This window comes from Abramis brama (assembly GCF_963993115.1).
Source record: "Abramis brama genome assembly, chromosome: 7".
Classification (NCBI taxonomy): Eukaryota; Metazoa; Chordata; class Actinopteri; order Cypriniformes; family Leuciscidae; genus Abramis; species Abramis brama.
Genome location: NC_139969.1, coordinates 24,725,485 through 24,750,965, shown reverse-complemented (window position 1 = coordinate 24,750,965; position 25,481 = coordinate 24,725,485). Strand labels below are relative to the sequence as shown.

Sequence of the window (25,481 nt, the reverse complement as noted above, 5' to 3'; positions counted from 1 at the left end):
CCTAGCAACCACCGAAAATATCTTAGAAACCGCCTAGCAACTACCCAAAAGACCCTAGCAACCACCCAAAATGCCCTAGCAACCGCCTAGCAACCACCCAGAATACCCTATCAACCACCTAAAATACCCTAGCAACCACCTAAAATACCCTAGCAACCGCCTATCAACCACCCAAAAGACCCTAGCAACCACCCAAAATATCCTAGCAACCGCCTAGCAACCACCCAGAACACCCTAGTAACCACCCAGAACACCCTAGCAACCGCCTAGCAACCACCCAGAACACCCTAGCAACCACCCAAAATACCCTAGCAACCGCCTAGCAACCACCCAAAAGACCCTAGCAACCACCGAAAATATCTTAGAAACCGCCTAGCAACTACCCAAAAGACCCTAGCAACCACCCAAAATACCCTAGCAACCGCCTAGCAACCACCCAGAATACCCTAGCAACCACCTAAAATACCCTAGCAACCACCTAAAATACCCTAGCAACCGCCTATAAACCACCCAAAAGACCCTAGCAACCACCCAAAATATCCTAGCAACCGCCTAGCAACCACCCAGAACACCCTAGTAACCACCCAGAACACCCTAGCAACCGCCTAGCAACCACCCAGAACACCCTAGCAACCACCCAAAACACCCTAGCAACCGCCTAGCAACCACCCAAAAGACCCTAGCAACCACCAGAAATATCCTAGCAACCGCCTAGCAACCACTCAGAATACCCTAGCAACCGCCTAGCAAAAAACTTTCTGGTCCAAACTTTCTCAAGCCAACTTAAAGTTTGTCTCGACGAACTTTCGCATCTAGTTATTATTATTATTATCCCAAATCATGTAGCCCTAATATCAACTGATTAATTGTAAAGATTGTTAAGATCTGATTTTAATGGGTTCATTCACAAACAGGACGCTCCTACTTTTCTCATGAAAGAGATCTATGGCAGGTAACATATTCAGATATTAAGAGAATAAGGACTTGAATTTCTGTCTGTTTCAGTCACACAAAGATATCATATCGTCTATAAATGTGAGCCTGGACCACAAAACCAGTCACATGGGTAATTTTTTTTAAATTGAGATTTATACATCATCTGAAAGCTGGATAAATAAGCTTTCCATTGCTGTATTGTTTATTAGGATATAGGACAATATTTGAACATCTGGAATCTGAGGGAGCAAAAATATAGAAACATTGAGAAAATCGTCTTTAAAGTTGTCCATTTATGTTCGCGATTGTGCTGCATTCACACAGACATTTACAAAATATCTTCATGGAACATGATCTTTACTTAATATCCTAATGATTTTTGGCATAAAAGAAAAATCGATAATTTTGACCCATACAATGTATTGTTGGCTTTTGCCACAAATATACCCGTGCTACTTGTGAATGGTTTTGTGATCCAGGGTCACAAATGTGTTTTCCAGAGGAAGGCAAATCACACAGGTTTGGAACAACAGGAGTTGATAAAAACAGAATTTTGTTTCTGAAATGAGGTGCTATGCTATGTATGTGTAATCTTACCTGTCCACAGGCCAGTCCCATACCTCTCTCTCCCATGCCATGAGGACAGGACAGGTTCAGCTCCAGAGCATCTGCATTAGAGTCCTGTTGAGTACAGAAGAATCAAGGAAAACACCAATGAAATAAGTAAGAATCATTGCACTGCAAAATTAAATTTGACCAAAGCTGAAATCTGACAAAATTTCATGCAAAGGAAACAAGATTGCTTCATGGATTTCTACAGATGGACACTTTACTATCCCATGAGGCCACGAGAGAGGATTCATGAAGCGATGTAACTGATGCTGGTCACATGATATTGAAAGCATGGTGAATGTAGTACATCCAAATTACATTCATACTACACACATTCATACTATATAGAACATATTGTTTGTGAAGTAGTTACTTATTCAAAATAAGTACCTACTCAAGAGAGTATTTTGGACGCAGTCCAGTTGTAAATGCCCTTCCAAGATGCATTTGAGACTGATAGCAATCCGACCACTCAAACAAGCTGGGAGGTGGGTTAAGACACTTACAGGATGAGACTCATGCAATCGTGGATGCGACACATGGATGCAGCAATCACAAAACGCAAAACACTAATTGACATAGTGTGTGAAGAGAGCTTTGGTATATTTCCATATAGCTCAGGAGATGGAATTTATATCCATTTTGTATTTATGTGGCCAAGTGTAAGTGGAATCCAATCAAACAAGACACATTATACATGTTTTAACAGACCTTTCAATAATAATTCATCCACCACTTCCACAGTATATGGTATGGAAGCTTGTTTCCGCCAGAGAATAACAAAAAAAAAAGGTAATTTCAACTGTTTATCTCACAATTCTGACTTTTTTTCTCATTGCGAAAGAGGTCACAAATGACACACAGTGTATGAATGTCCTTTGTTAACAAACCAAATTACATTTACTTTAAAGTCAGCACAACACTACCAAAATGTTTCAAAAAACTTTTTTCTTCCATTTTAAAATGATAAAATATATCTATTGATCAAAATCAAGACGTAAAACGCATCTGGGCACTTCTTTAACAAAAATAAAAGGATCATAAAAACATTTTTAATATATATACTATACTATATAAAGTGTCCAAATACTTTTTGGGGCAGCTGTATGTAAAACAGCAGGAGCCTCCTAGAAGCTGCACAAAGAAAAAGAGACAAATCTATAACAAAAAGAAAAAAAACACCTTGAGCACTACCCAGCATTCAAAAAGCATAAAATGGCGTTCTTAAAATAGACCCAGAATAACTCTTTGACATGTCAAAGCTGCCACAGAGTCGTCTTATAAAAAGGAAAGCAGAAAAAAGGCAGCACAGGTGGATGGGGAGCGGGTGAGCGAGCGAGGGTGCTGGAAGTGGGAAAGCATTCAACAGGCAATTACGCTCTGGCGGCCGTTCTGAACCGCACTGAAATGGGGAGAGCCAGAACCATTTCTCCTCTACACACCCTACAAACCTGCTGCTTCAGACACACAGCCTTGGCTTTCCGAAAGCCTGACAGCCATTAGAGAGAGAGAGAGAGAGAGAGAGAGAGAGAGAGAGATAGTAAATGAGAGCGAGCGAGCGATTTGGCTGGGTTTGAGAGACACAAAATGACAGACAAGACAGGCAGAAGACAGAATTGTGCAAATCTACTCCAAGGTGTGCAGATATAAGCTGCACAATTATATTATATGGCCAAAAAAATGAGGACATCTGCTTTGTGAACATTTCATTCCACAAATGATGGAGAATAATATGATGTTGGTCCGTACTGCAATAAAACACTTCTCTGGAAAGGGTTTCCAGTCATGCTGAAATTTTTCAGTGGCTGTTTCCTTCCTGCATCCACATGAACATAACTGTGGTCAGTACTGATGTTGAGCGAATATTTGAATTTTGATTAATAATATAAGTAAAAACTAATATTATGAAATATTAAAAAAAAAAAAATTTATATTTTAAAATATATTATTATTGTGCTGGCAAAGCTGAATTTACAAACATTACACAAAAGCACCATATACACTTCATAAAAGTGGTCCATACAGCAATATAACAAAGATTTGGGGTAAGATTTTTTAAACGTTGAATTTTCATGATCCTTCAGAAATCATTCTAATATGCTGATTTGGTGCTCAATAATTATTATTTTTTTTATCAATGTTGAATACAGTTGTTTAATAGTTGTGTTTAATATTTTTGTGGAAACAATGATAAAAAAAAATATCAGGATTCTTTGATGAATACACAGTTGATGATCAATACTGTCCCTTTTGATCAATTTAATGCAATTAATGCAGTATGTGCATATGTGCACACAAAATACACATAGAGTACACATTTATATATGTGTGAATGTGTTATAACATCCCTGAAGGAAAAAAGCTAACCTAAACCATGAAAAAACAGCCCTAGACTATTCTTATTCCTCCTCCGTCAAACTTTACAGCTGGCAACATGCATGTGTGGAAGGTTGGGAATGTGAGTCGCCCTCTCAGTCAGATTCAGATTCTCCCGTCAGTCCGAGATCTGTTTGTCAGACTGCCAGATGGTGAAGAGTGAGTGATTAATCAAAGAATGCATTTCCACCGCTCCTGAGCTCTTCGCCACTCCAGCTGATGCTTGCCGTTGCTCGTGCTGATCTTAGATTTGTATGCAGCTGCATGACCACAGAAACCAAATTTATAAAGCCCCTGATGAACAGTTCTTGTGCAGTTCTGTGTTTCCAGAGGCTGGCAGACTCAACAAGGAGATTCACAACCAAGGACAGATGATATTTACACACAATGCACCTTAACATTCAACGGCCCCTTTTTGCATTTTCCACCTGCGACTTTGTGGGAAAGATTGCATCCTTGGACAGATTTCAAGTAATTCTATTTGTGAATCCTAACAATGCCATGGTCAGAAACAAGAGCATGTGTGTAATGAGAAAGATCTTTTGTGTACCACATTCAACAGAAAACTTCAAAGCTGATTTCTATTATCCAGAAATAGTCAAAAGTACATCACATCAAAGCTCCCAACTTAAACGGGAAACAAAAGCCAACTGTTGCGCTCGTCGAGACGAAGATAAGCACTTGCATCTATTATAGGTTTCTATTTGTAAGCTCAGATGATTTCAGTCTTCACGTACGGACCAGGCTTTAAGCTGTGGCTTACCTGCAGGACTCTGAAAAAATGTTTGTTTGTGTGTGTGTGTGTGTGTGTGTGTGTGTGTGTGTGTGTGTGTGTGTGTGTGTGTGTGTGTGTGTGTGTGTGTGTGTGTGTGTGTGTGTGTGTGTGTGTGTGTGTGTGTGTGAGACAGAGTGAGTGGAGTGTGTCTGGATACGCTCCATTAGACAGCCAGAGGCCTCAACACAAACACTGATCAGACCTGACACTAACTTTGACAAGAACTAACCACTCCAGTGTGATCAAAGCCGTGCTGCCCAGCCCAATCCAGCTCATAGCTACATCAAGGCACCTTTGATAGACAATTCTATTGGGCCCTTTAACACAGTGCACTTCTTTAATGAATGAATTAAAGACCAGCATTAAGAAATTTCTCCAACTCTTCTCTCAGCTAAAGTTAGGCTTCGTCACCACAGAAAAAGGCAGCTCTCATATCTTCGGTGTCTTTGAAAGTTTCATAAAAGCACAGCGTGTTTAGTAAAGGCGAGAATGACACATCAAAATCCTGATCCTAATTCCAAACAGCCAAAGTTCAGTGAAAATCAGAGCAAAATACACTGTTTACTCCTGGTTTTAAGATCAGTTTCTGGTGGTCACAAGGGGTCAGTACAGATGGTCCAATATCTGATGTAGCAAGTGATGTACACTACCGGTCAGTAAGATTATATTTTATTTTAATATATATTAAAATGTAATTTATTCCTGTGATGTCAAAGCTGAATTTTCAGCATCGTAACTCCAGTCTTCAGTGTCACATGATCCTTCAGAAATCATGCTGATTTGCTGCTCAAGTCTCCATTATCAATGTTGAAAGTTAGAAAATAGAGAGTTCAAAGGAACAGCATTTATGTGAAATAGAATATTTTCTGAACAATGTAAAAATCTTTACTGTTATGGCTTTTCATTCAAAGAACTGGTTCATAAGAGAGGCGTTCGTTTCGGCAACGAGACTATACCGGCTGTGCTGTAGAGTATGTTTTTGATTCATTGAAAAGAATCAGTTCATAACAGACATTCATTTCGGGAATCAGACAACGCTGGTCGCACTGTATATCCTTGACTCGGTTCATTAGAGTCTTTTGCCTTTCATGATGAAAGATGTTTGTACCATTTTATTTTGCGGAATTCTGTGTTTTTATAACATCACATTCAAGACAGATCATAATACTATGTGTAAATAGGGCCAACATGTGGGTTGTTTTGTAATGTGTATTATATCACAGGACTATTGAGGAGGAAGAAGATTGTCATAATGATAGAACAGTAGAGAATGACTTACATGATTGTACATGAAACTTCCCACTAAACTCCCTCACAAACGTCTTCCTTATTCGCCTTGAAGCTCACCGTCACGCCAACCTCCTCTTTGCACGAGCCAAATTTTCTCCTGGGTTTTTCTCAATGTAAACGCACATGTGTGTGGGATCGTTGAGCGTATTTGTATGTGTGTGTGTGTGTGTGTGTGTGTGTGTGTGTGAGGGCGTCGAGGAGTTAAACTGGAAGGTACAAGAGCGTACAACACCTCAATTAGAGCAGCAGCAGCAGTAAGTGTTAGTGATGGCAGGGTCCTGTCCGTTTACATACAGAAGGAAACAGCTCCAGCGAGGACACACACATATGTCGGCTGCAATAAAGCCAGTCTACAGAAACCCTCAAGTATATGTCGAACAAGAAACTCTTGGTTCCCTGTTGGTGCTTCACTCTTGTCTTGTTAGGAAACAGATTGTCAAAACCTGTTAGGTTTAACGGGATAGTTCACTCATATACATAAATAGGTTTATCATTTACTCATCTCGTTTAAAACCTACATAATTTCTCTTTATCTGTGGAAAACTATAAAGATAACTATAATGATAACTATATTTGCATCCACTCAAGCGGACAGTATGTTCTGTTTATTCTAAGCGCGCTGCAGTTTTGTTGTCTGTCACTTTAAATGCTGGATTCTGATTGGCTGTCAATGTTTTTATCGTTCATCAGCTGGAAAAAATAGCTCTGATTTCTCTGTGCTGTTATTGTTATAGCTGTGGTGTGAACTCTGCTATTCTTTTACATTAAGTAAAAGATGTACATTAAGTACATCTTTTACATTAACAACTTTTAGAACTATATCTTTATCGTTATCTTTATAGTTATGGTTCTTGGTATGAAAGGGCCTTAATATATGGTTAACAATGTGGTTGCTTTTGTAAACATTAGTTAACTACATCAGATAACATTAAGTAACAATGAAAAAAAAAAAACACTAATCTTAGTTAATGTTAATTTCATAATTTACTAACACATTAAAATGAAAAGTTGTTTCTGTTAATATAACAATTTTTTTAAAAGATGAATAAATACTGTACCAAATATATTTCACATTGTCAGTTTATGCATTAATTAACTAATGTCACCTATTGGAACCTTATTGTAAAATGTTGCCATCTATTCTATTCTATTCTATTCTATTCTATTCTATTCTATTCTATTCTATTCTATTCTATGTACGATTTGTTTTGAAATAATGCATTACATTTATCAAAAATGACAGTAAAGACAATGTATCATGGTTTCTACAAAAATATTAAGCAGCAAATCCATTTTCAACATTGATAATAATAATAAATGTTTCTTGAGCAGTAAATCAGCATATTAGAATGATTTCTGAAGGATCATGTGACACTGAAGACTGGAGTCATACTGAGCCCAAACATGTCATGTCATGTCATATTATATATTGCTGTATGGATCACTTTTATGAAAGTACAATCTTCAACATTTCTCATTTTGTGTTTCACAGAAGGAAGACATGCCAAGATGAGCTGAGAAAATGATGGCAAATGTTCATATTTGGTTGAGCTATGCCTTTAAGTCAAGCCTTTGTTTAGCCACTAGATGAATAAAAGCACACTTACTCTGTCAAGGTCAGTCTGGTTATGATAGAGGAAGCAGGTTTGTTCCAGCTATGGCAAACATACATTTCATAAAGTTTTACAACTTCTCATTCACAGTTTGTGAGCACAGTTGGCTTCTGTCACCCGAAAGGCTGAAATCCAATGATACAGTATCTAATGCAAATTTAATGTAAAAGCCTCTTTCCACAGAACCAATGAGGCTTTACACTATGAATATGGATGCGACTGTGTTTGTCACTGTGTTGAGAATGCGTGTGATAAACAAATGCTTCTTTTTGTGATATGCTGAGCAAAAAAAATTATAATTCAGACTTCACAAAGAATTCACATTAACAGACTTTCAAACATGTAAATGGAATGGATATCTTGAGGAACAAGATCTTCAGAACATTAACTAATTTCACGGATTCATGTTACATTTACTTTTCATGCTTCCAATAAGCCTGATTACTCTCAGAAGTTGGGAGATGTGTAAGGAGCAAACAGAGCAAACTTGACAATCACACGCAACGAGAATGGCGGCTTACCTCAGCCATCTTTGCCAGCTCAGTCCAGTCAGCTTGGTTGTAACCGCACATAATACTGGCGATGATAATCTAGACAGAGAAGAAAAGAGTGTGAGGAAGAGAAAAAAAAACTTAGGGAGAATGAAAATGACTGATGAAGTGTGATTTCACCTGACGCGCTAGCACAAAATCCGCCAGTTTTTCTAATCCGCATTTATTCATTTCATTTTTTAACAGCCCAGCTCACAGCAAAAGCTATTACCCTGCCTTAAACTGTGCAGCTTTATAATTCAGTGCGTTTGCAGATGCCCAGTGGCATGCACGTATTATTAAAACAATAAAAACATCACGCTGACAGCATTATTCAGCTCCTCTGTGGCAAGGCAGGATTTAGCTGTATTACTCTCTCTGTATGCGGAGACACTGTAATCGCACCATAAAGCGGAGAGATATACGCCACGTGTCTCATCCTCGCCGGGCGCTTTTAAGGGAAACAAATCGGCACAGAGGGTGCTGGGAGGAATGCTTGGCGGCCAAAGCATGTGTTGAAGTTTATGAGTCCATCCATCCTGGATCTTGCTGGGACCTGGGGGACCTGTAGCGGCTTTAACCCCACCTCCTCTCATCCGCTCACCCCTGGGAGCTCCGCTCAACCGCACATACTGACCACGGCTAGAAAAGCAGCGTCGATGTTTTATTGGTGTCAGGAGGATAACTGAGGGCCGGGTCTCCATACATGTATATCTGTGATATAACATCAAGTCGGCTCTTTTTGCTGTCTTGCATTTAGCAGAAACTCGAGCTTGAGGAGAAACAAGTCTGTGAATGTACATGCAGGGCATTGTTCTACTATGGAAGCTTGTTTTTGCCACAAAAGTCATTGTTTTGAGAAGACTTTTTATCTCACAATTCTGACTTTTTTCTCACAACTGAGAGTTAATATAAAATCGTATGATCATAATGGCAAGTTTACATCTCATAGTTCTTAATTTTTTTTTTACATCTTGAACTTTTTACTTTTTCCTTGGAATTCTTGGAGTTTACATATTACAGTTCTGACTTCATGTGAAAAAAAACAAAAACAAAAAACAGGTAACTGCGACTTTTTATCACAATTCTGACAAATTTATATCTCACATTTCAGACTTTTCTTCTCAACTCGCAATTCTGAGTTTATATCTTGCAATTCAAAGAATTAAAAAAAGAGTCAGAATTGTGAAATACTGCATAAACTAAAGAATTGAAGAAAAAAAAAGTCAAGAATTGAGAGATAAAAACTTGCAATCACCTTTTTAATTTTTTTATTCTGTGGTGGAAATAAGCTTCCATACTCTACTCCTTTCTAATCAGACAGGGAAAAAAACAAAAGAGAGAGAGAGAGTGAGCAAGACAGGCTGCGTCTCTGAGAAGCACAGGAATCACCCTGTTATCGCTTTAATAACACTGCGCTGAGGTAACCGAGCCCGTCCACCAACACTGGCCCTCTAGGGACCCCCATTGCTGTGGAAACTGTCAATCACGCGATGATGTGAGGAAATTAAAAAAAGAGAAGGGGGCAGGGTCGCATCTTTTTCTACGAGCCACGTCTGTTCTTCAGCTACAGGACTCTCGCGAGCCTCGCGGGCTCACAGAGAGTGTGTTTGTGGGGCTGAAATATGTGCGCCAGTATAATTTGACATTATTGCGGTGGTTTTGTTATTCATTACGCTTCTCTGAGTATTCATTTCATCCAGCGGCATGCGCCCATCACCCCTGACCACGAACCAGTCACACGCTGTGGTGAGCTCCGCTGAACACACACTTCAACATTCCCCTAGAGTGTGTTCGGTGCTGGCCCGCGCGGGTCACGACGTGGTGGCGAGGAGCGTTGGGGAAAAATGGAAATTGTAAATAGTAAATGGAGATAATGGCTGATATCTGCCCAAAATCAATGAGCATTATCAATGAGAGTCTTACTAAACAATTCAGTGTGCATATTATGTTTATCTCGCTAGATGTGTGACAGGCAGAGAAAGATGCTCTTTTCCAAAACTAGTGTGCCGCCTACAGTGGAAGCATTTTAAGGGAGCATAGCTAAATGTAGACATTTTAATATTGATTCTTTTTTTGGCCAGATTCTAATATATCCTTTGTGGAGAAGGCAATCTTGGGAAGCACTGTGGCGAGAAGTGAAAACACAAAAAGACTGCTTCATGTGGCTCCTTCTAAATTAACTGGTTTGACAATTGTCACAAATATTTTATTATGACTGAATAAACTTTACTTTATTAGATTATACCAAATAACAAAAATATTTTTTTGGGGTTAGATAAAGTATAACTTCTTAAGGTGAAACCTGTGCAGTACAATATTTGTGAAAGCCAAGTATTGTAGCAATGTTTACCAGAGTAAATGTCGTTAGCCTAGCAACATGCTAATTTAGTCAGACATTAGACGTTAGTTATATATAACTTTGTGCTAGCTACTTACATTAAATTGTATTGTATGTCCCTCATTTATTTTCAGATTAATCTTGCATTATTAAAACATTAACAATAGCATTATTAAACAGAAATATTCTAACTACATTTTACTGCTGAAGCCTCTGCCACTAGTGTTTTGAGCGTTTCCGCATATTAATGTTGCGGAAAATTCTGAGTTGTAACGCAAATTAAGTTGTAACTACAAGGATGTGAGTGCTTTTTGCAAGTCTGAATCTCGTAATTACGGTAAATGTCGGCAAATCAATCAATCACACAGTTTATATGAAATTTCATTCAATACCAAAACATATGTGACTAAAACAAATATAATTATGTGCTACACATTTTTGTTTACTAGGTTTTTCCATGTAACATGCTACAAAATGCTAACTTCAACAACATGCTAACTTCAAACTCTAAAAAAAGCACTCATTCAAAGTTCAATTTAGGATTGGATGTTGCCTAAGAAGATAAGCTTCCTATGTAGACAGCGAGGTAAAAGCCAGTCTGAAAAAAAAAACAACAACAAAAAAACAGGGACACATCTGTGTGAAGGAGGGATTCATGGGGTTAGTGTGAAAAGTGACATTGTGCCTCATAATTACACCCTGTAATTCAAAATTAATCTCACCCTTGAGTGAAGCAGGCAGACAACAAAAGTTGAGGAAGTTATTTTGTGCTCAAACGGGCTGTCTCATTGCAAATGATTAGAGAGAAAAGAGATGGCTGATTGCGATGAAAAGAACACTACAAAAAGCCATTGTCATCTGCCTGCGGAGCGACAGAGGAGGGAGAAGAAGAGAATGAAGGCTTTGGAAAATCTTCTATTAGTGAGATTCTATTACACAATTACTCGTGAAGCAGTTAACATGCACAGAGCAAAAGCGACTCGAGTTACTGAGGGACCGAAAACGAGGGAAAAAGATGGCACCTCTATTATAGAGAATTATGGCTGTTGATAAAACACTGACAGGCTCCCCAGACTCACAAAGTGAGAAACAAAGTAATGAATCACATTATGAAAAAAAAAAAAAAAAACTCTGCAGGAATAAGAGTAAAGGAGAAAGAGAAATAAGAGATAAAGACAAGATAAGTCAAACGCTGAGCTGAAAGTGAACTCACATTTTTGGGGAAGTCAGCTTTGAGTTCAGCCACGCTCTTGCACCAGTAGGCGGCTGTTTTTTCACTAATGAGCTCGATGTTGAGGAACGAGCCCTGGCCAGGACCGAAAAGGTGGCCTGAGGTGGTCCCACGCACGATTCGAGGTGACACATTGGTCACCAAATCCTGCAAGAGAGAGAAACTTTGTCACTGTTCACTAAACTGCAATTAGCAGTGAGAGAGCACACAAACTGCATTCGCTAGGCTGAAAGCGATCAAACTTGGAGCATGAATGCATTTTTCCTTTGAAACCTTTACACACACATCTGTACTTTCTTCATCATAATGTCAGACTCCACAAATGCTTGCTATATATTCATGATGCAAGCATCAATCAAACACATTTCAGCCTTTTTTCACCATTAAGAGAAAACTATGATAAATGAACTAATAAGAGCATGGCCCATTAGTAAGAGCAATTAGAATTCATTTGCATGTGTTAATTAGGAGCCACACAATTTTAAACAATTAAGATAACTAGGGGCATCATGCATTATTATCTTATTTTTATTTTTATTTTTATTTTTGAGGGGGCACCAGAGGCAAGATAACACATGACCAAAGAAAATAAAATTCACTCAACTACTTCGATGCCCATGACCTCAAATATGATGATAATAATAACAGTATAAAATACTTTATTTGTATATACTGTAGCACACTTAAAGGTGGCTTTTCAAGGTGCTTTACAAAAAGAGAAAAATATAAAAGGCAGCTATATATTTTTTATGTATAATGACACATTGTGTTATAAATATCAAACATGATATTATTAAGATTTGTTTTTCCTGAATTAAATAATGGTCTTTATTCTTGTACTAAAGCTAATATTTAATTAGATAATATTTTTATATTATTTTATAACATTATTAAAAAAATATTGAAAATATTTTGTATTAAGTTAACTTTATTTCTACTCATTCATGTAAGATGTATAAACCTCTACAATACACAAACTACTTTGTGGTTTGCTGTTGTTGTGATCTCATTGAGAGTTTGGTCATCTCATGTGCAGTTTGTAATATACACGTGTGTCAATGGAAGTGGCAAAAATAATCCTTTCAAACATAATTTGATAACGTGTTTAATTTGGATCAGATACACATTGTGTAGGTAACCGTAAAGTTTACTCTATTCTTCTCCCAGTTCACCATCCACTTACTTTCATGTATTTTGGGAAAAGTGGAGGAATATACACGTTTTAATTCCAGTGTAACACCAAATTCTGTGACCTATCGAATTCTGCTAATTCTACTATGGTCACAAATTTGATGTCCCCAGAATTTGGTATGACAAGCTCTTTGATTTTCAGCATTGCGGTGCAAACTAACATGGTGGCGGTCATTTAACATGATCATTATAAAGGTGGTTAATGCTAGCGTTTTTGATCATTTTTACAAAAATGTCATGGCCACGGGAATATATTGCTGTATGAATATCTGAACATGCAACATATCAAAAGAAAGAACAGACCCTCTGCTTTTAAACAAACAAACAAAAATTTGAATGTACTTGAATGTAATTTTCATTAAAAAAGCAAAACTCAAAGACTTTTTCAAAGACTACAACGTGCATAAGCAATGAAGCTTGTTTCCGCCACTGAATAAAAAATTAAAAAGGTAATTGCAAATTTTTATCTCACAATTATGACTTTATAACTCATAATTGTCAGTTTATACCTCACAATTCTGAGAAAAAGTCAGAACTGCGAGATGTAAACTCGGAATTGTGAGATAAAAAGTCGCAATTATCTTTTAATTGGTTTTATTCCGTGTCGGAAACAAGTTTCCATAGCAATGCTTTTAGCATTTGTTTCTGCTACTTTTTTATCCGTGTTTTGATCTGGAAATATCAGATATTTTACGATTTAGTCTGAGAAAATTTTTAATGAAAAGGAAAAGTGAAATAAAAAAGATACATCAGTAATACGGCATATTGTCTATTGTGGCATCGGTGTGTCACGTGACAAGCGTGACATGTCGACATGGGAATAATAAGGTGGTACATTCTAAAATAACAGTCGCCTTAAATTCACGCCAGCTAGAATATTTTAAACTTGCAAGTGAATGTTAATAACTAAATATTTCAATTCAATGAAATAATAAAATATTTTTTCCCCCCTGTAAATTTTCTGTTGACCCCTGTAATTGACTGGGTGTAAATTAATTTCAGTTTTTTTACCTACAAAATAGAAAATTCATTTTAAAAAATCTGTGTCTCCATGTGAGCTACTAAAAATAACGACAGCACAATCTGTTACCGTATTTAGAGTACAGCAGGCATATGTCAGTTTTCCTTTTGAAAGATAGCAAGAGAAAAACTATTATTACAATGAACCACATGTGATTTTTAGTGAAACTAGAGCATCTTCCGATCACCAACGCCTTCATGAAACGCCTCCAAACGTGAGAGCGTTAAACCTGCCAGTGATTTTGCTGCCTTTGGTTTTGCTTCCGTTTAGGTTAGAAACTCAGCGTAATCGTTACTGCGAATGAAGGAGACGTGGACAAATTGTCTGGAGGTATTTGAGATAATGAGAGAGTAGAAAACACTGAGATTGCCAAATACATATACTCACATTACCCACATTTCCAACTACATTTACACTTTCAGCGCGAGTACTCTCTTTAAGGTAATGTGTGTGAAGAATATCCAGTGGTAAGTAAATAATCTCTGGTTTTCTAAGCCCATTAGCATGCGTTAACCTGCCAAACATTAGCCTGGGTTGGATTCACACACTTCTTTAGCATGAGATGAGGTCAGTGGTTAGCCGTGGCCTCGTGTGTGGCATTCAGCAAACTGAGAGGGTTTATCACACCGGCACAGCCCAGTAATCCCCCCTTTCAAGCCAGCACCTCTCCCAAAAGGAACACGCATGATAAGAGAGTGATCAAATGTCATGCCATGCGCCACACTCGAGCGTCGAAGGAAGCCCTCTGATAGGCCGGCCCGGAGGCACATCCAGGGTAATTACAGACGCCGCGGTTACGCTGTCCCGACGAGCTGCAAACCCCCACTTCCTCTTTCACGCTCTCCTCAGAGACAATCTCCGGTTAAATATTAGTCTGTCTGCCATTTAAACAGTTCAGCTATGTTTTAAGCTGACACAGGAAAGCGTTCGGCCACAATTATCTCTATGACTATAGCCGTCATTATGTTGACACAGGACGAGCTGCAAGAGAGGGTACAGAATCTGTTCCCGCTGCTATTTTGCTGTGTCCTTGCGAGTGACAGTGACTGGAGATTGCAAAACAATTACACTTTACACAACCACTGACTGCAGGTTTATGTAAGCGAATTCTTGGAAGTACATGTTGGAGACAGTGGTTGTTGACTGCAGATTAGATGTATAGCTAAACAGCTAAATGGCCTTGATGGAAATGACGTACATAACTGTTTTTCCATCTGCTAGCACAGTGCATGTTTTCAGACCTTAATGCCAATGACTGGGGCAAAATAAAGCTTTAAATTTCCTGTTCGCCTATGTTATTTACTTTTTTGTGCTTATTCGAAGCAGGTTTTCATAAATCTAACCATTCATGTAGCGTGGATGTTCTGTAAAGTCTAAAAAAATTACCTTTACTTTTAAGTCAATGGGCCCTATCTTGCACCCAGCGCAATTGACTTTGTACACTGACGCATGTATCATTCCTATTTTGCACTTTTCCCTCGACAGACGCACGTCGGTAAATTAGGAAATTAACTTGCGCTCCCGGGGGCGGTTCAGCGAAAAGAGGCGCCGTGTTCTGGTGCAAACGTTCCCTGGTGCTATTTTGCAGGTTTAGAAAACAATTCCACCACTGACCAGGAAAAACCTAGTTTAAAGTCAGTGGCGCGTTGCGCATGTTATTCATATGCTATTTTAAGGGTGCATGCTTGGCCATAATCAATGTAGCGTGTGCACAATGCGCATACACTTTGCTTATCTCATCTACACACAGATGCAGCAGTTCTCATTTTTAGAAAACCATACATTATTACAAGGAAAAATATGAACACACAAGGGAAATCATTGTGGTGTCCATGAAGATGTGAAAAAATAGGCATAAATTTAGCTTACACATTTACCCAAATTATTATACGCCTGTTTAACCGAAGCTAATTTGGGTGGGTTTCTCCCATCCCCATACAATGTCACTTCTCTGTGTTTTACGGCCCTGACGAGAACGTCGGTCTCCTCGGCTGTGAACCGCTCCTAGAGTGCACCTGGCAAATCCGCCATTATAATAGCAATCCGCCATGGAACAAGCGCGCCTGCTCTTAAAGAATGTGAGATGTCGCTCTGAATGGTTTATTTCACGTTACGCCCAAACCACACCTATGAATAATGAAGCTACTTCAGACCAACCCATTTTAGATTTGCGTCGGGTGTAAGAGTCATTTATCCCGCCGGTATAATAGCAACAGCGCCCAAGACACGCCCACAAAGTTACTTGCGTTTCGCGCTTGATACTTGCGTTTCAGATCGTTAAAATAGGGCCCTATACCTTTTTCTATTGGAAAAATCCATATGTGCAGTATATTGGCTGTGGCCTTGAATCACCATGTTTCAAAACTTTCAGCAGTAATGGCCACTTTACTAATACTGATACATTCACATTTTACAAAGCGTTTCCTCTCTGCTTTTCACTGAGTTCAGCAGTCTGGTCTTTCAGTTCTGTAAAGTGAAGGGAATCTGAGCTTGTTTGGTGAGGATAAATGTCCCTGTGAAACTTCACATCGACACGTAGACGGTGCCTTCTGGATTCAAAGGAGCTGTTACAAAAGCTGAAAAACGATGGCCACACTCAAATTCTTGATTTTTACGGATTTTATAATCAGACCCTCATCTTACGTACTGTTACACAAATCTATACATGTTATATTGTGCATATACAGTACAAGAAGCATTACATTGGTTTCGCTTCATATACTACCAGAAAATCACATGAGGTTCCACGAATATGAATTGCTTTGTGCAAGGTGTACAGGCAGTAGGTTTTTGAACATCACAGATGGAGTGTCACATCTCGCTAATGAAAAGATATACACTCAGTACACGTTTCAGAGCAGATTTCAATGGTATAACTGAGTGTCATTAATGTAGGAAGTCATTGAACAGCACTAAGGACACAATAATGAGAAGGTACAACAACAAGCAAAGATCTCAGCCATTAAAAGCCTCTAAGAAAATTATGAATGCTGCTTGTCTGAAATATTTTCCAAGGCCTATTTAAAAACCAACATTTAGCAGAGAAAAGCAGTGCAAAGGTGTTTTGTAGACTTAGCTCTTGACTTCACTAAGGATTTATAAATATTTGTGCTATTGTTATTAGAGTAATACTTCACCCAAAAATGAAAATTATGTCTTCTTTTACCTACCCTCATGTCTTTAGAAAAGCATAGCTTCTTTCTATTTAGGAAAACACAACTGAAATTATTTAGCTGAATGTTCAAGCTCCTTTGTTCCATACAACAGATTTTAAAAAATGATAAATAAAAAAAAGCTAAAAGCATTGCTATGGAAACTTGTTTCCAACACGGAATAAAACCAATTAAAAGATAATTGCGACTTTTTATCTCACAATTTCGAGATAATAAATGTAACAAAAATATACAATTTAATATATAATTTAATATTATTAAAATATTATGCCATATCAGTTTTTCACTCGCATACATTTATAATAAAAAAAAAAATTACAAAGAAAACTAGCAATAATAGCTGGAAATGATACAGTTAGGCTATTCTAATTATACATGAAAACCCAATAAAGCCAAAGATTCATAAACACTTTTGCAGGAAAATGATGGTAAAACTGTACCGATTTGTTTATAATTTTCAGCCCTTTCTTACTGATGCTACAAATACTATCAGGAGTCATTCTTTCAGTTTCATCTATGTTAGACAATAATTAAAGCTAACACGCAGAATTCACAGATAAACCTCATAGCTGAACCCTGTACAATAAAAGTGAATGGTGACTAGGTGTCAAGGAAGATTTTCAAGGTAAAAGTCTGTTCCGCACACAAAGCTATCATTCAAAACTTTAGTGTTACACGGAAGAAAGGAAATCACACAAGTTAGAAATGACATTAGGGTGAGTAAACTCTGACAGAACTTTCATTTTTTTTCCCTTTAAGCAATAAAGTGAAAACCTTTCGTTCTTCAAATGTCTTCTTTCTTTTTTTACAATTAAACGAATTTATAACTTTCTTCTTTTTTTTTTTTTTTCTTTGGAAAAAACGTGGTGCTTATTTTTTTTTACCTGTTAATAACACAATGAGTGTACGTGATTTACATCTTATAAAAATATCTTTGCAACAAAGTATGAAATAAAAAGTTAAGGCTTAAAACTCCCACTCTTCACACACACTGATTAAAAAGTCACTACAAAGCTTTCACTTCTGTCAAGAAACTCAAACTTCCCACACACGACACCTGCATTTAACAAACATAAAATTAACCGCAACATGTTAACATCCCCACGCAGGTTTTGCTCTTGCACACACCTGCCATCTCAGTGTTAAGTTTTTAAGAAAATGTTTTACTGTCCATGCTGTATGTCAATTAATGAAAGCCTTGGCACTGTTACACCCATTCAGCACTGTTGAACACCGTTCCATCATCTGAAGCACACGATATAGGCTGAACAGCTATCATACACAGCACGCCTGAGGCGATAGTGAATTAACGAGCAGACTCAAGGACACAACAGCAGTATGTTAAGGAGGACAGTGCTTATTGATATACATGTACAGCATTAACGAATGAAACAAAAACAAAAAAACCTACAGCTACTTTCAACCCTTTGTTTTATGTCATGCGATTTTTGTTTTCGCCAACAAATATTACAGACTAGTGTGAAGGATTTTTTATTTATGGGCTTTTTGCCTTTAGATAGTGACATTCAAAGAAATGACAGGAAACAATAGGTAAAACAAGGGGGTGGGAATAGGAAATGACACAAGCCCGATTTTAACTTGCATAAGTGCAACCTTAGGAGCACATGCACATCTTCAAATGGAGAAGCTCATCTTTTGTTTGCAAATTCGATACATATGTTATGATATTCAATATTTAGGCATTCCTGTAGCTCAAACGACAAGATCATGGGTTCAGATCCCAGGGAATGCATGCACTGAAATAATATATATTTTAAGTTTTAAACATTTCCATCATCCAGTTTTGAAAATGCCACTTAGTCAGATGTAGGACGTTAGCAAGATCTATATTCCCTTACAATCCTTTGAAAATGGTTCAGTGTATGTTAATAACAGCACAAAACATGCCAAAACATCTGAATAATTCATTACAATCATTCATATTCATGCAAGCATTTACCAATGTAAAGCCATCTAAATTCACCTCTGGGAACAGACTCTTTATCTAGCTCTTTCTCTGGAGTTGTGTACTCAAGGTGCCTGAATCAGTGCAGGAAAGTTCCGCCCACACCATGTCTCCCTGCAGAGATACGTGCACATAACAAATTGGCATTAATTGCGGGACGGCAGCCGTCTGTCCCCAGCCACCATTGATTTCCTGCCTGCTCCGGCTGGCCCACATGGGCATGAGGGACTGAGTAGGCTGCCTGTGTTTTTTTAAGGGTCTTAGCAGAGAGAAAGAGGAAGAGAGAGCAAAGACTTTCAAACCTAACTGTGCAACAATACCTGGAGCTCAACTAGGGGGGTACAGCCTGTCAAGAACGTTTTCAATGCGTTGGGAATACTGTATTCTATTCAGACTCTACTAACTATAAGAGAGTATGGGCCCTATTTTAACGATATAAGCGCATGGTCTAAAGTGCAAGTTCACTTAGGGCGTGTCCGAATCCACTTTTGCTAGTTTAACGATGGGAAAAATGGTCGGCGCGCCAGGCGCGTGGTCTAAAACGGTTGTCCCTATTCTCTTAATGAGTAATGGGTGTGTTTTGGGATTTACGTGCATTAAACCAATCAAAGTCTCATCTCCCATTCCCTTTAAATGCCAGTTCGCTATTTACATGACGGAATATGATAGTGGAAAGACCGAAGCCATCTCCAGAGCGCAAACGGAACTGCTTATGCGCGAGGTAAAAGTGCGCAAGCAGACCATCTACGGGACAAGCCGGATTCCACCATATCTTTATGTACACAATAATAATACTTTACATTGTAATCCTTTTATTTTAAATATTTGGCATGTTTGTGTGCTGCTGTGCGTCCCTGTGTGTTTAATAAGCAGAATATACGCGCGTTGTGGACCCGCCTATAGGCGAACTTTACTACGCGCTCTTTAAATAACAAAAAAAATATTGCGCCATTGACTTTAGACCAGGTTTGGTCAATGGCGCAGTCTATATCTGTTGCCTCAAAATAGCAACGTGCCAACAATGCGCCAGAACACACCTCGTTTTCAGACCAGCACGCCCATGGGCGCACAAATGGGCGCAAATGCATTTGCTATCTAAACAACGTGGCGCAGGACGTGAAAATGATAACTGCGTCGGACTGAAACTAAAAGCACTTGCATCGCGCTTGGTGCTGCATTGCGCCGGGTGTAAGATAGGGCCCTATAACTCTTAAAGAGCGCACCATACAATTGTAGAGAAATGTGAGCTTTCTGTTTGGTCACAGCCATGCCATAAAGAAATATTTTATTGACTCTGGCATGAAAAAAAAAAAAAAAGGACAAACCTGCTCAAAGCCCACAGTTGAACCCTACTAAACACCTTTGAGAGAAATTGGAACAGTGAGCCAGACACCATCAACCCATCATCCAATGTCAGACTCGGTACCTGACATCAATAATAGCCATATGTCAAAGTAGTCTATGTCATAATATCTATGTTCACACATCAACAGAACATGGTTGTCAGTCCTGGTTGGAGTGCTATCTATTGTTAGGTTCACATAAGGTTTGGTTATGAAAGAGACTGATAACTGCATTCTATAAGCATACTGACAGTCAATTGCAGTAAAATTGCTATACCCACTAAGTATATTAAGTATATTAAATTAAGTATATTAAACAACATTGTGTCAACTGTGATCAGACCTTCTGATTTGATCAAAGTTGCCATCTATGGCTATTGTTAGAATAGAAGAGTAGCTTCATTTCGGTTATTTGCTCATACAGGCAGTATTCAAGACACTCTTGTAAACTGTTGTATGAAAATGACTATTAAAGAGTCAAAACTGTTAGTAAATACGTTTGTCAATCCCAAACACTGCATAAAGGTAGATTTTGGCTGGGGGTGGGGGACTAAAACCGGTTGATAAATACGGTTGCCAATCCCCAACACTGCGTGAAAGTAGATTTTGGGAGTAAAACCTGTTAGTAAATATGATTGTCAATCCCCAACATTGTGAGAATGTAGCTTTTGAGAGTGAAACCGGTTAGTAAATACGGTTGTCAATTCCAAACACTGAATGTATGAACACAGCTTTTGAGTCAAACCTGTTAGTAATTACTCTTATCAGTATTCATCATCGGTGAATGCAATTTGTTTTGGTCAAACCAGATGATAAATACAGTTGTCAATATCAAACACTGATTGTGTGAATATACTGTATTCACACAGTTTATTCCACTGAGTTTTATGAAACCTTACATGAGAATATCTGCCAAGAGGATCAGACCAGACTAAAAAGAACACAATGTGTTCACACCCACCGTTATAAACGCTAACTTAATTGGACAAAGCACTATGTAATTAGAGGCTAATTAGGAGATGTGGATCTCATCTGCTCTACCATCCCAGTTTTATGCTGCAGATATTAAGTCTCGTAGCCTGGAGTGGTGTATTTTAAAGCTTAGGTATGATAAGCTCCTGTCTGAGCTACGACAATGATTGAATGTGTTTTAAACAGCAGGGGATGGGCTTATTTCTCATGCAGGAAGCGAGCAAGTTCTGTCTCTGCACTTCACTCCGATCCATAACCAACCGGCTAAATCAGTAGTGGGGAAAGTGGGTATAGCTGCGGAGCTTTGTCAGGAGCAGCCCAGACAGTGTTATGATGAATGTGTCAGCGAGAGGGAGATGTATTTTTCCGCACACGGAAATCTGGCTCACCTCCTTTCTCGCTAACTTTAAAATTCATCATGACTCTGCAGGGGCATAATGAACTCCATCAAAAAATCAGCCGGCATTAACATCATCTCCAACCAGCTGATCCGACGGCTCAGGATACCACTCATGTGAGCTCAAGAACACGAGTAATAGGCAATCATCCTCGCATAAAAGAACAATAGCAGCCATCATTCATTCTCATGTACAATTAGCATAGCGCTGACTGAGTGATGGCCCCTTAGCCCTCCGGCACTCTGACATGCCACTTCCTGGCTGCCTGCCTGCTATGGCACCATGGAGGAAGAGCGTGACACTGTGCGAAGTTTCTCACACAGAAATGACTTAAAAGGCTAATTGGGCCTGGAGGTTCTGATACATCAGAGATCCCAACACCCATCAGCTCTACAAGTCTCGTTTGCCATTTGATGGCTACGATCTGACCACGTGACCTTCTTGTATGGATCTGAGGACCACTGGACTCTTAGATCAACAGAGACGAGGAATAAGAGAGAAGTGCCACTAACTGTCATGCAAAGCCATTCCCGAGGCTCATTCCAAGTCATTGTGGTGACAATTCCCAAGGGACTCGCATCTTGAGACAGAAGGGAAAAATAAAACATTTACATATGCAATGCATCTCATTAATTATAATTAAATGAAAGTGCTGCCTGCTCAGTGCTCCTGTTAGCACTAGGTAAATTAGCTATTCGGCGCACATATACTATTTTCATATCTATCGTGACAATAGCTGGGTTGTCCGGATGCTATTGATGCAGCGCGGCCTCGACGGACGTCGCATCTTAGAGTGGCTCAGGAGAACAGGATATTAAAAAAAGTCCCCTATGTTCTAATGACAACACTGCGCGGAGACACGGAGAACATGTTGACACTGAGGGGTTTTCTTTATCCTGACTGCGAGAGAGAATGAAAGAGAGAGAGTGTTTCTGTGCAGTCATTCCAACACGTAGAGAGCAATATGAGTTCTATTTACTGAAATATGGCCTCATCTCGCCGCAGCAGTGTAAGATTCCAAGAATTATTAGCTAGGGTTCGCTGTTGACATGGGCGCAGTATCCAGTGAGGTGTGTTAGATGTAACATGACTCTCAGTCCTCTGCAGAAAAACAGCTGAACTAGAATGATCATATTCCAGGAAGAGCATAAGTACTGATTTTATAATAGACTGGGAAGAGTTTTAATTTAGAGTAGCATTTGTAGCATGGCAAAAATGCGGGTTTAGGTGATCAGTACATCTGATATACCAGCCAATAGTGGGTGAATTTTGAACAATATAGAATTATTTAGTAGTTTTTGTTCATGAAAATTCACCTATGCTTTTATGTCTATTTGTTTATTGATTCTCTAAGAAAAAAGTTCACAGATTGTAATAACGCGAAGGCTTGAAATATTAAATCTTTATTTATCTTTATAATACTTTTTTAAAAATCATTCCATTTTATTTGCTTTGTTCAGAGACTTTAAAATCATAAATGGCAAATCACGGGAGACCTCCTGGGAAAACTGCTGGAAGAGGTGCTAGTGAAGCCAGCAGGGGGTGCTCACCCTGTGGTCTGTGTGGGTCCTAACGCCCCAGTAGTGATTGGGACACCACACTGTCAAAAAAAGTATGTCCTTCAGATGAGACGTTAAACTGAGTTCATGACTCTCTGTTGTCATTAAAAATTCCATGTCCTTTGAAAAAGAGAAGGGGTGTAACTCCGGTATCCTGGACAAATTTGTCCATTGGCCTCTGTCCATCATCATGGCCTCCTAATCATCCCCATATATACTGATTGGCTTCATCACTCTAGTTGCGTCCTAAATTACACAGTATACACTATGTACTTATGCACTATGTATATCTGTGTAATGTATGAATTTTATATGGTTATTTTGTCATTTTGTCATATGGTTATTTTGTCATTTGTAATTCCCCTTCCGTTGCGTAATTAAAGCTGTGACAGTTGAGTACATGAAGTACCCAACATTCCACACTTCGTTTTTTTCAGGTTAATTAAGTGCATCATCGTTCATTTAAAGTTTACTTTTTCTATTAGGAATTGTCTGTGTGAACACACTACTTGCACTATTTATACAAAAAAACACAGAATAGTGCATAAGTACGTGAATTGGGACGCACCTTCAGTCTCCTGTCCACCAATAAGCTAGTGTGTGGTAGGCATTCTGGCGCAATATGGCTGCCGTCACATCATCCAGGTAATGCAGCACATTAGTGGTGGTTGAGGAGATTCTCCCCTTCCACATGTAAAATGCTTTGAGTGCCAAAAAAAGCACTATATAAATGTAACAAATTATTTTTTTTATCATTTGCTTTCAGAAATTCTTTGTGAAATTGACGCTCTGTTCGAAGAGCCTGCGCAGACGCCTCGCCGTTGCCATGGTGACGTCTGATAGGACTCAAACCCTGTACTCTGCCTCTCTTCTTCTTTCTTTTTTCTTTTTTAATTCTATTTCCATTTCTAGCTCCACTAATCAAGGACTGCCAGTAAGCCCAGAACAAACAGATGTTACCGATTAATTTTCCCATCACTTGAATTAGAAAGTAAATTAAAACAAAAAGATTTTCTGCCGGAGTTCAATAAACAACTCATGCCTGATTCATTTTTTTTTTTTTTTTACCTCCTGTCAAGAACAAATGTTACACTGCTAACAAGGCAGATGCATGGCTGCCTAATGCATGGTTGTTGGTTTTCCAGTTTTTTTTTTTTTTTTTAAGCCACCAGAATGTGGCTCATTATGGCTGGTGTTAGTGTGTGCATATGTGTATGAGTGTGTGTCAGTGAGCTGTTTCACAAGCTGGAAAGACTTGCATTATTGTTAGCAGTGCCCAGTGCTGGTGCTTTCATATGCTTATGACCTTTCAGGGATTTTTGCCAAGGTTTCAGTTTCTATGATGTTGTACAAAAGACTCTGCTCTGCTGATACTTTGCAATGCAGTGTGCGCTTCCCACACAAACATACCACCCAAATCCTATCACGAGTGAATGTGGAGCCTATGGCATTCTCCATGTTGATTTTCTGTTTTCTGTAAATATACCTTGTCCAGGCCAAAGGTCTTGGTGAGGGCAAAGCCCCAGCCCTGCTCGAAGGCCCTGCGGATCATGGCTGCACTGGTTGTGGGTGGAGCGCTGGCCAGCCCAAACGGGTTAGGAAACTTAATCCCGCACATCTCCACGCTGATGTCCACTGTGTCGATCTCGCAGTGGAACAGGGGCAGTTTAGGAGTGGTGCTTACTGTGTTACCATGAAGGGACTGCAGAGAAAACACACACATTTAAACCATTACTTTTTGTGCTTGTCACACAAAAAAAAATAAACGCATGCATTACACACACAAAAAAAAAAAATCGACATCCTAAGGGCACATCTTTAATAGCACATCTTTAATAGCATAATAGCACATCTTTAATAATTAGTAATACTACTGAACAGTTTTCCCATTAATATGGTTATTTTAGAATGTATGTGTTTAAAGGAATGTTCTAAATTAAAATTATATTTGAGTTGAAATGCATGCTTCTGTTTATATATACAGCAATGAGTCAAAAACAGCCTTCAGCCAGTTACTGCATTCAATAACACACATTTATTATTATTATTATTAATAGTAATATATAATAATATAAAAAAAAATTATTATTAATAACAATTTCAACTTTCACACCACATTTTTTGTTGTTGTTGACAATTTCTCACAGGTTGTCA

At 38.6% G+C, this 25,481-nt stretch overlaps 1 protein-coding gene across 1 annotated transcript in view; it reads right to left on the bottom strand.

Moving 5' to 3' along the window:
• dpydb (dihydropyrimidine dehydrogenase b) overlaps positions 1 to 25,481 on the bottom strand; it is a 146,298-nt gene that overhangs the window by 44,037 nt on the left and 76,780 nt on the right. The window contains exons 13-16 of the mRNA XM_084119557.1: positions 24,814 to 25,029; positions 11,687 to 11,851; positions 8,124 to 8,192; positions 1,534 to 1,617 (exon numbers count right to left, since the gene is read on the bottom strand). Coding sequence (XP_083975683.1) covers positions 1,534 to 1,617; positions 8,124 to 8,192; positions 11,687 to 11,851; positions 24,814 to 25,029 — 534 coding nt within the window. The remainder of the gene's footprint in view (positions 1 to 1,533; positions 1,618 to 8,123; positions 8,193 to 11,686; positions 11,852 to 24,813; positions 25,030 to 25,481) is intronic.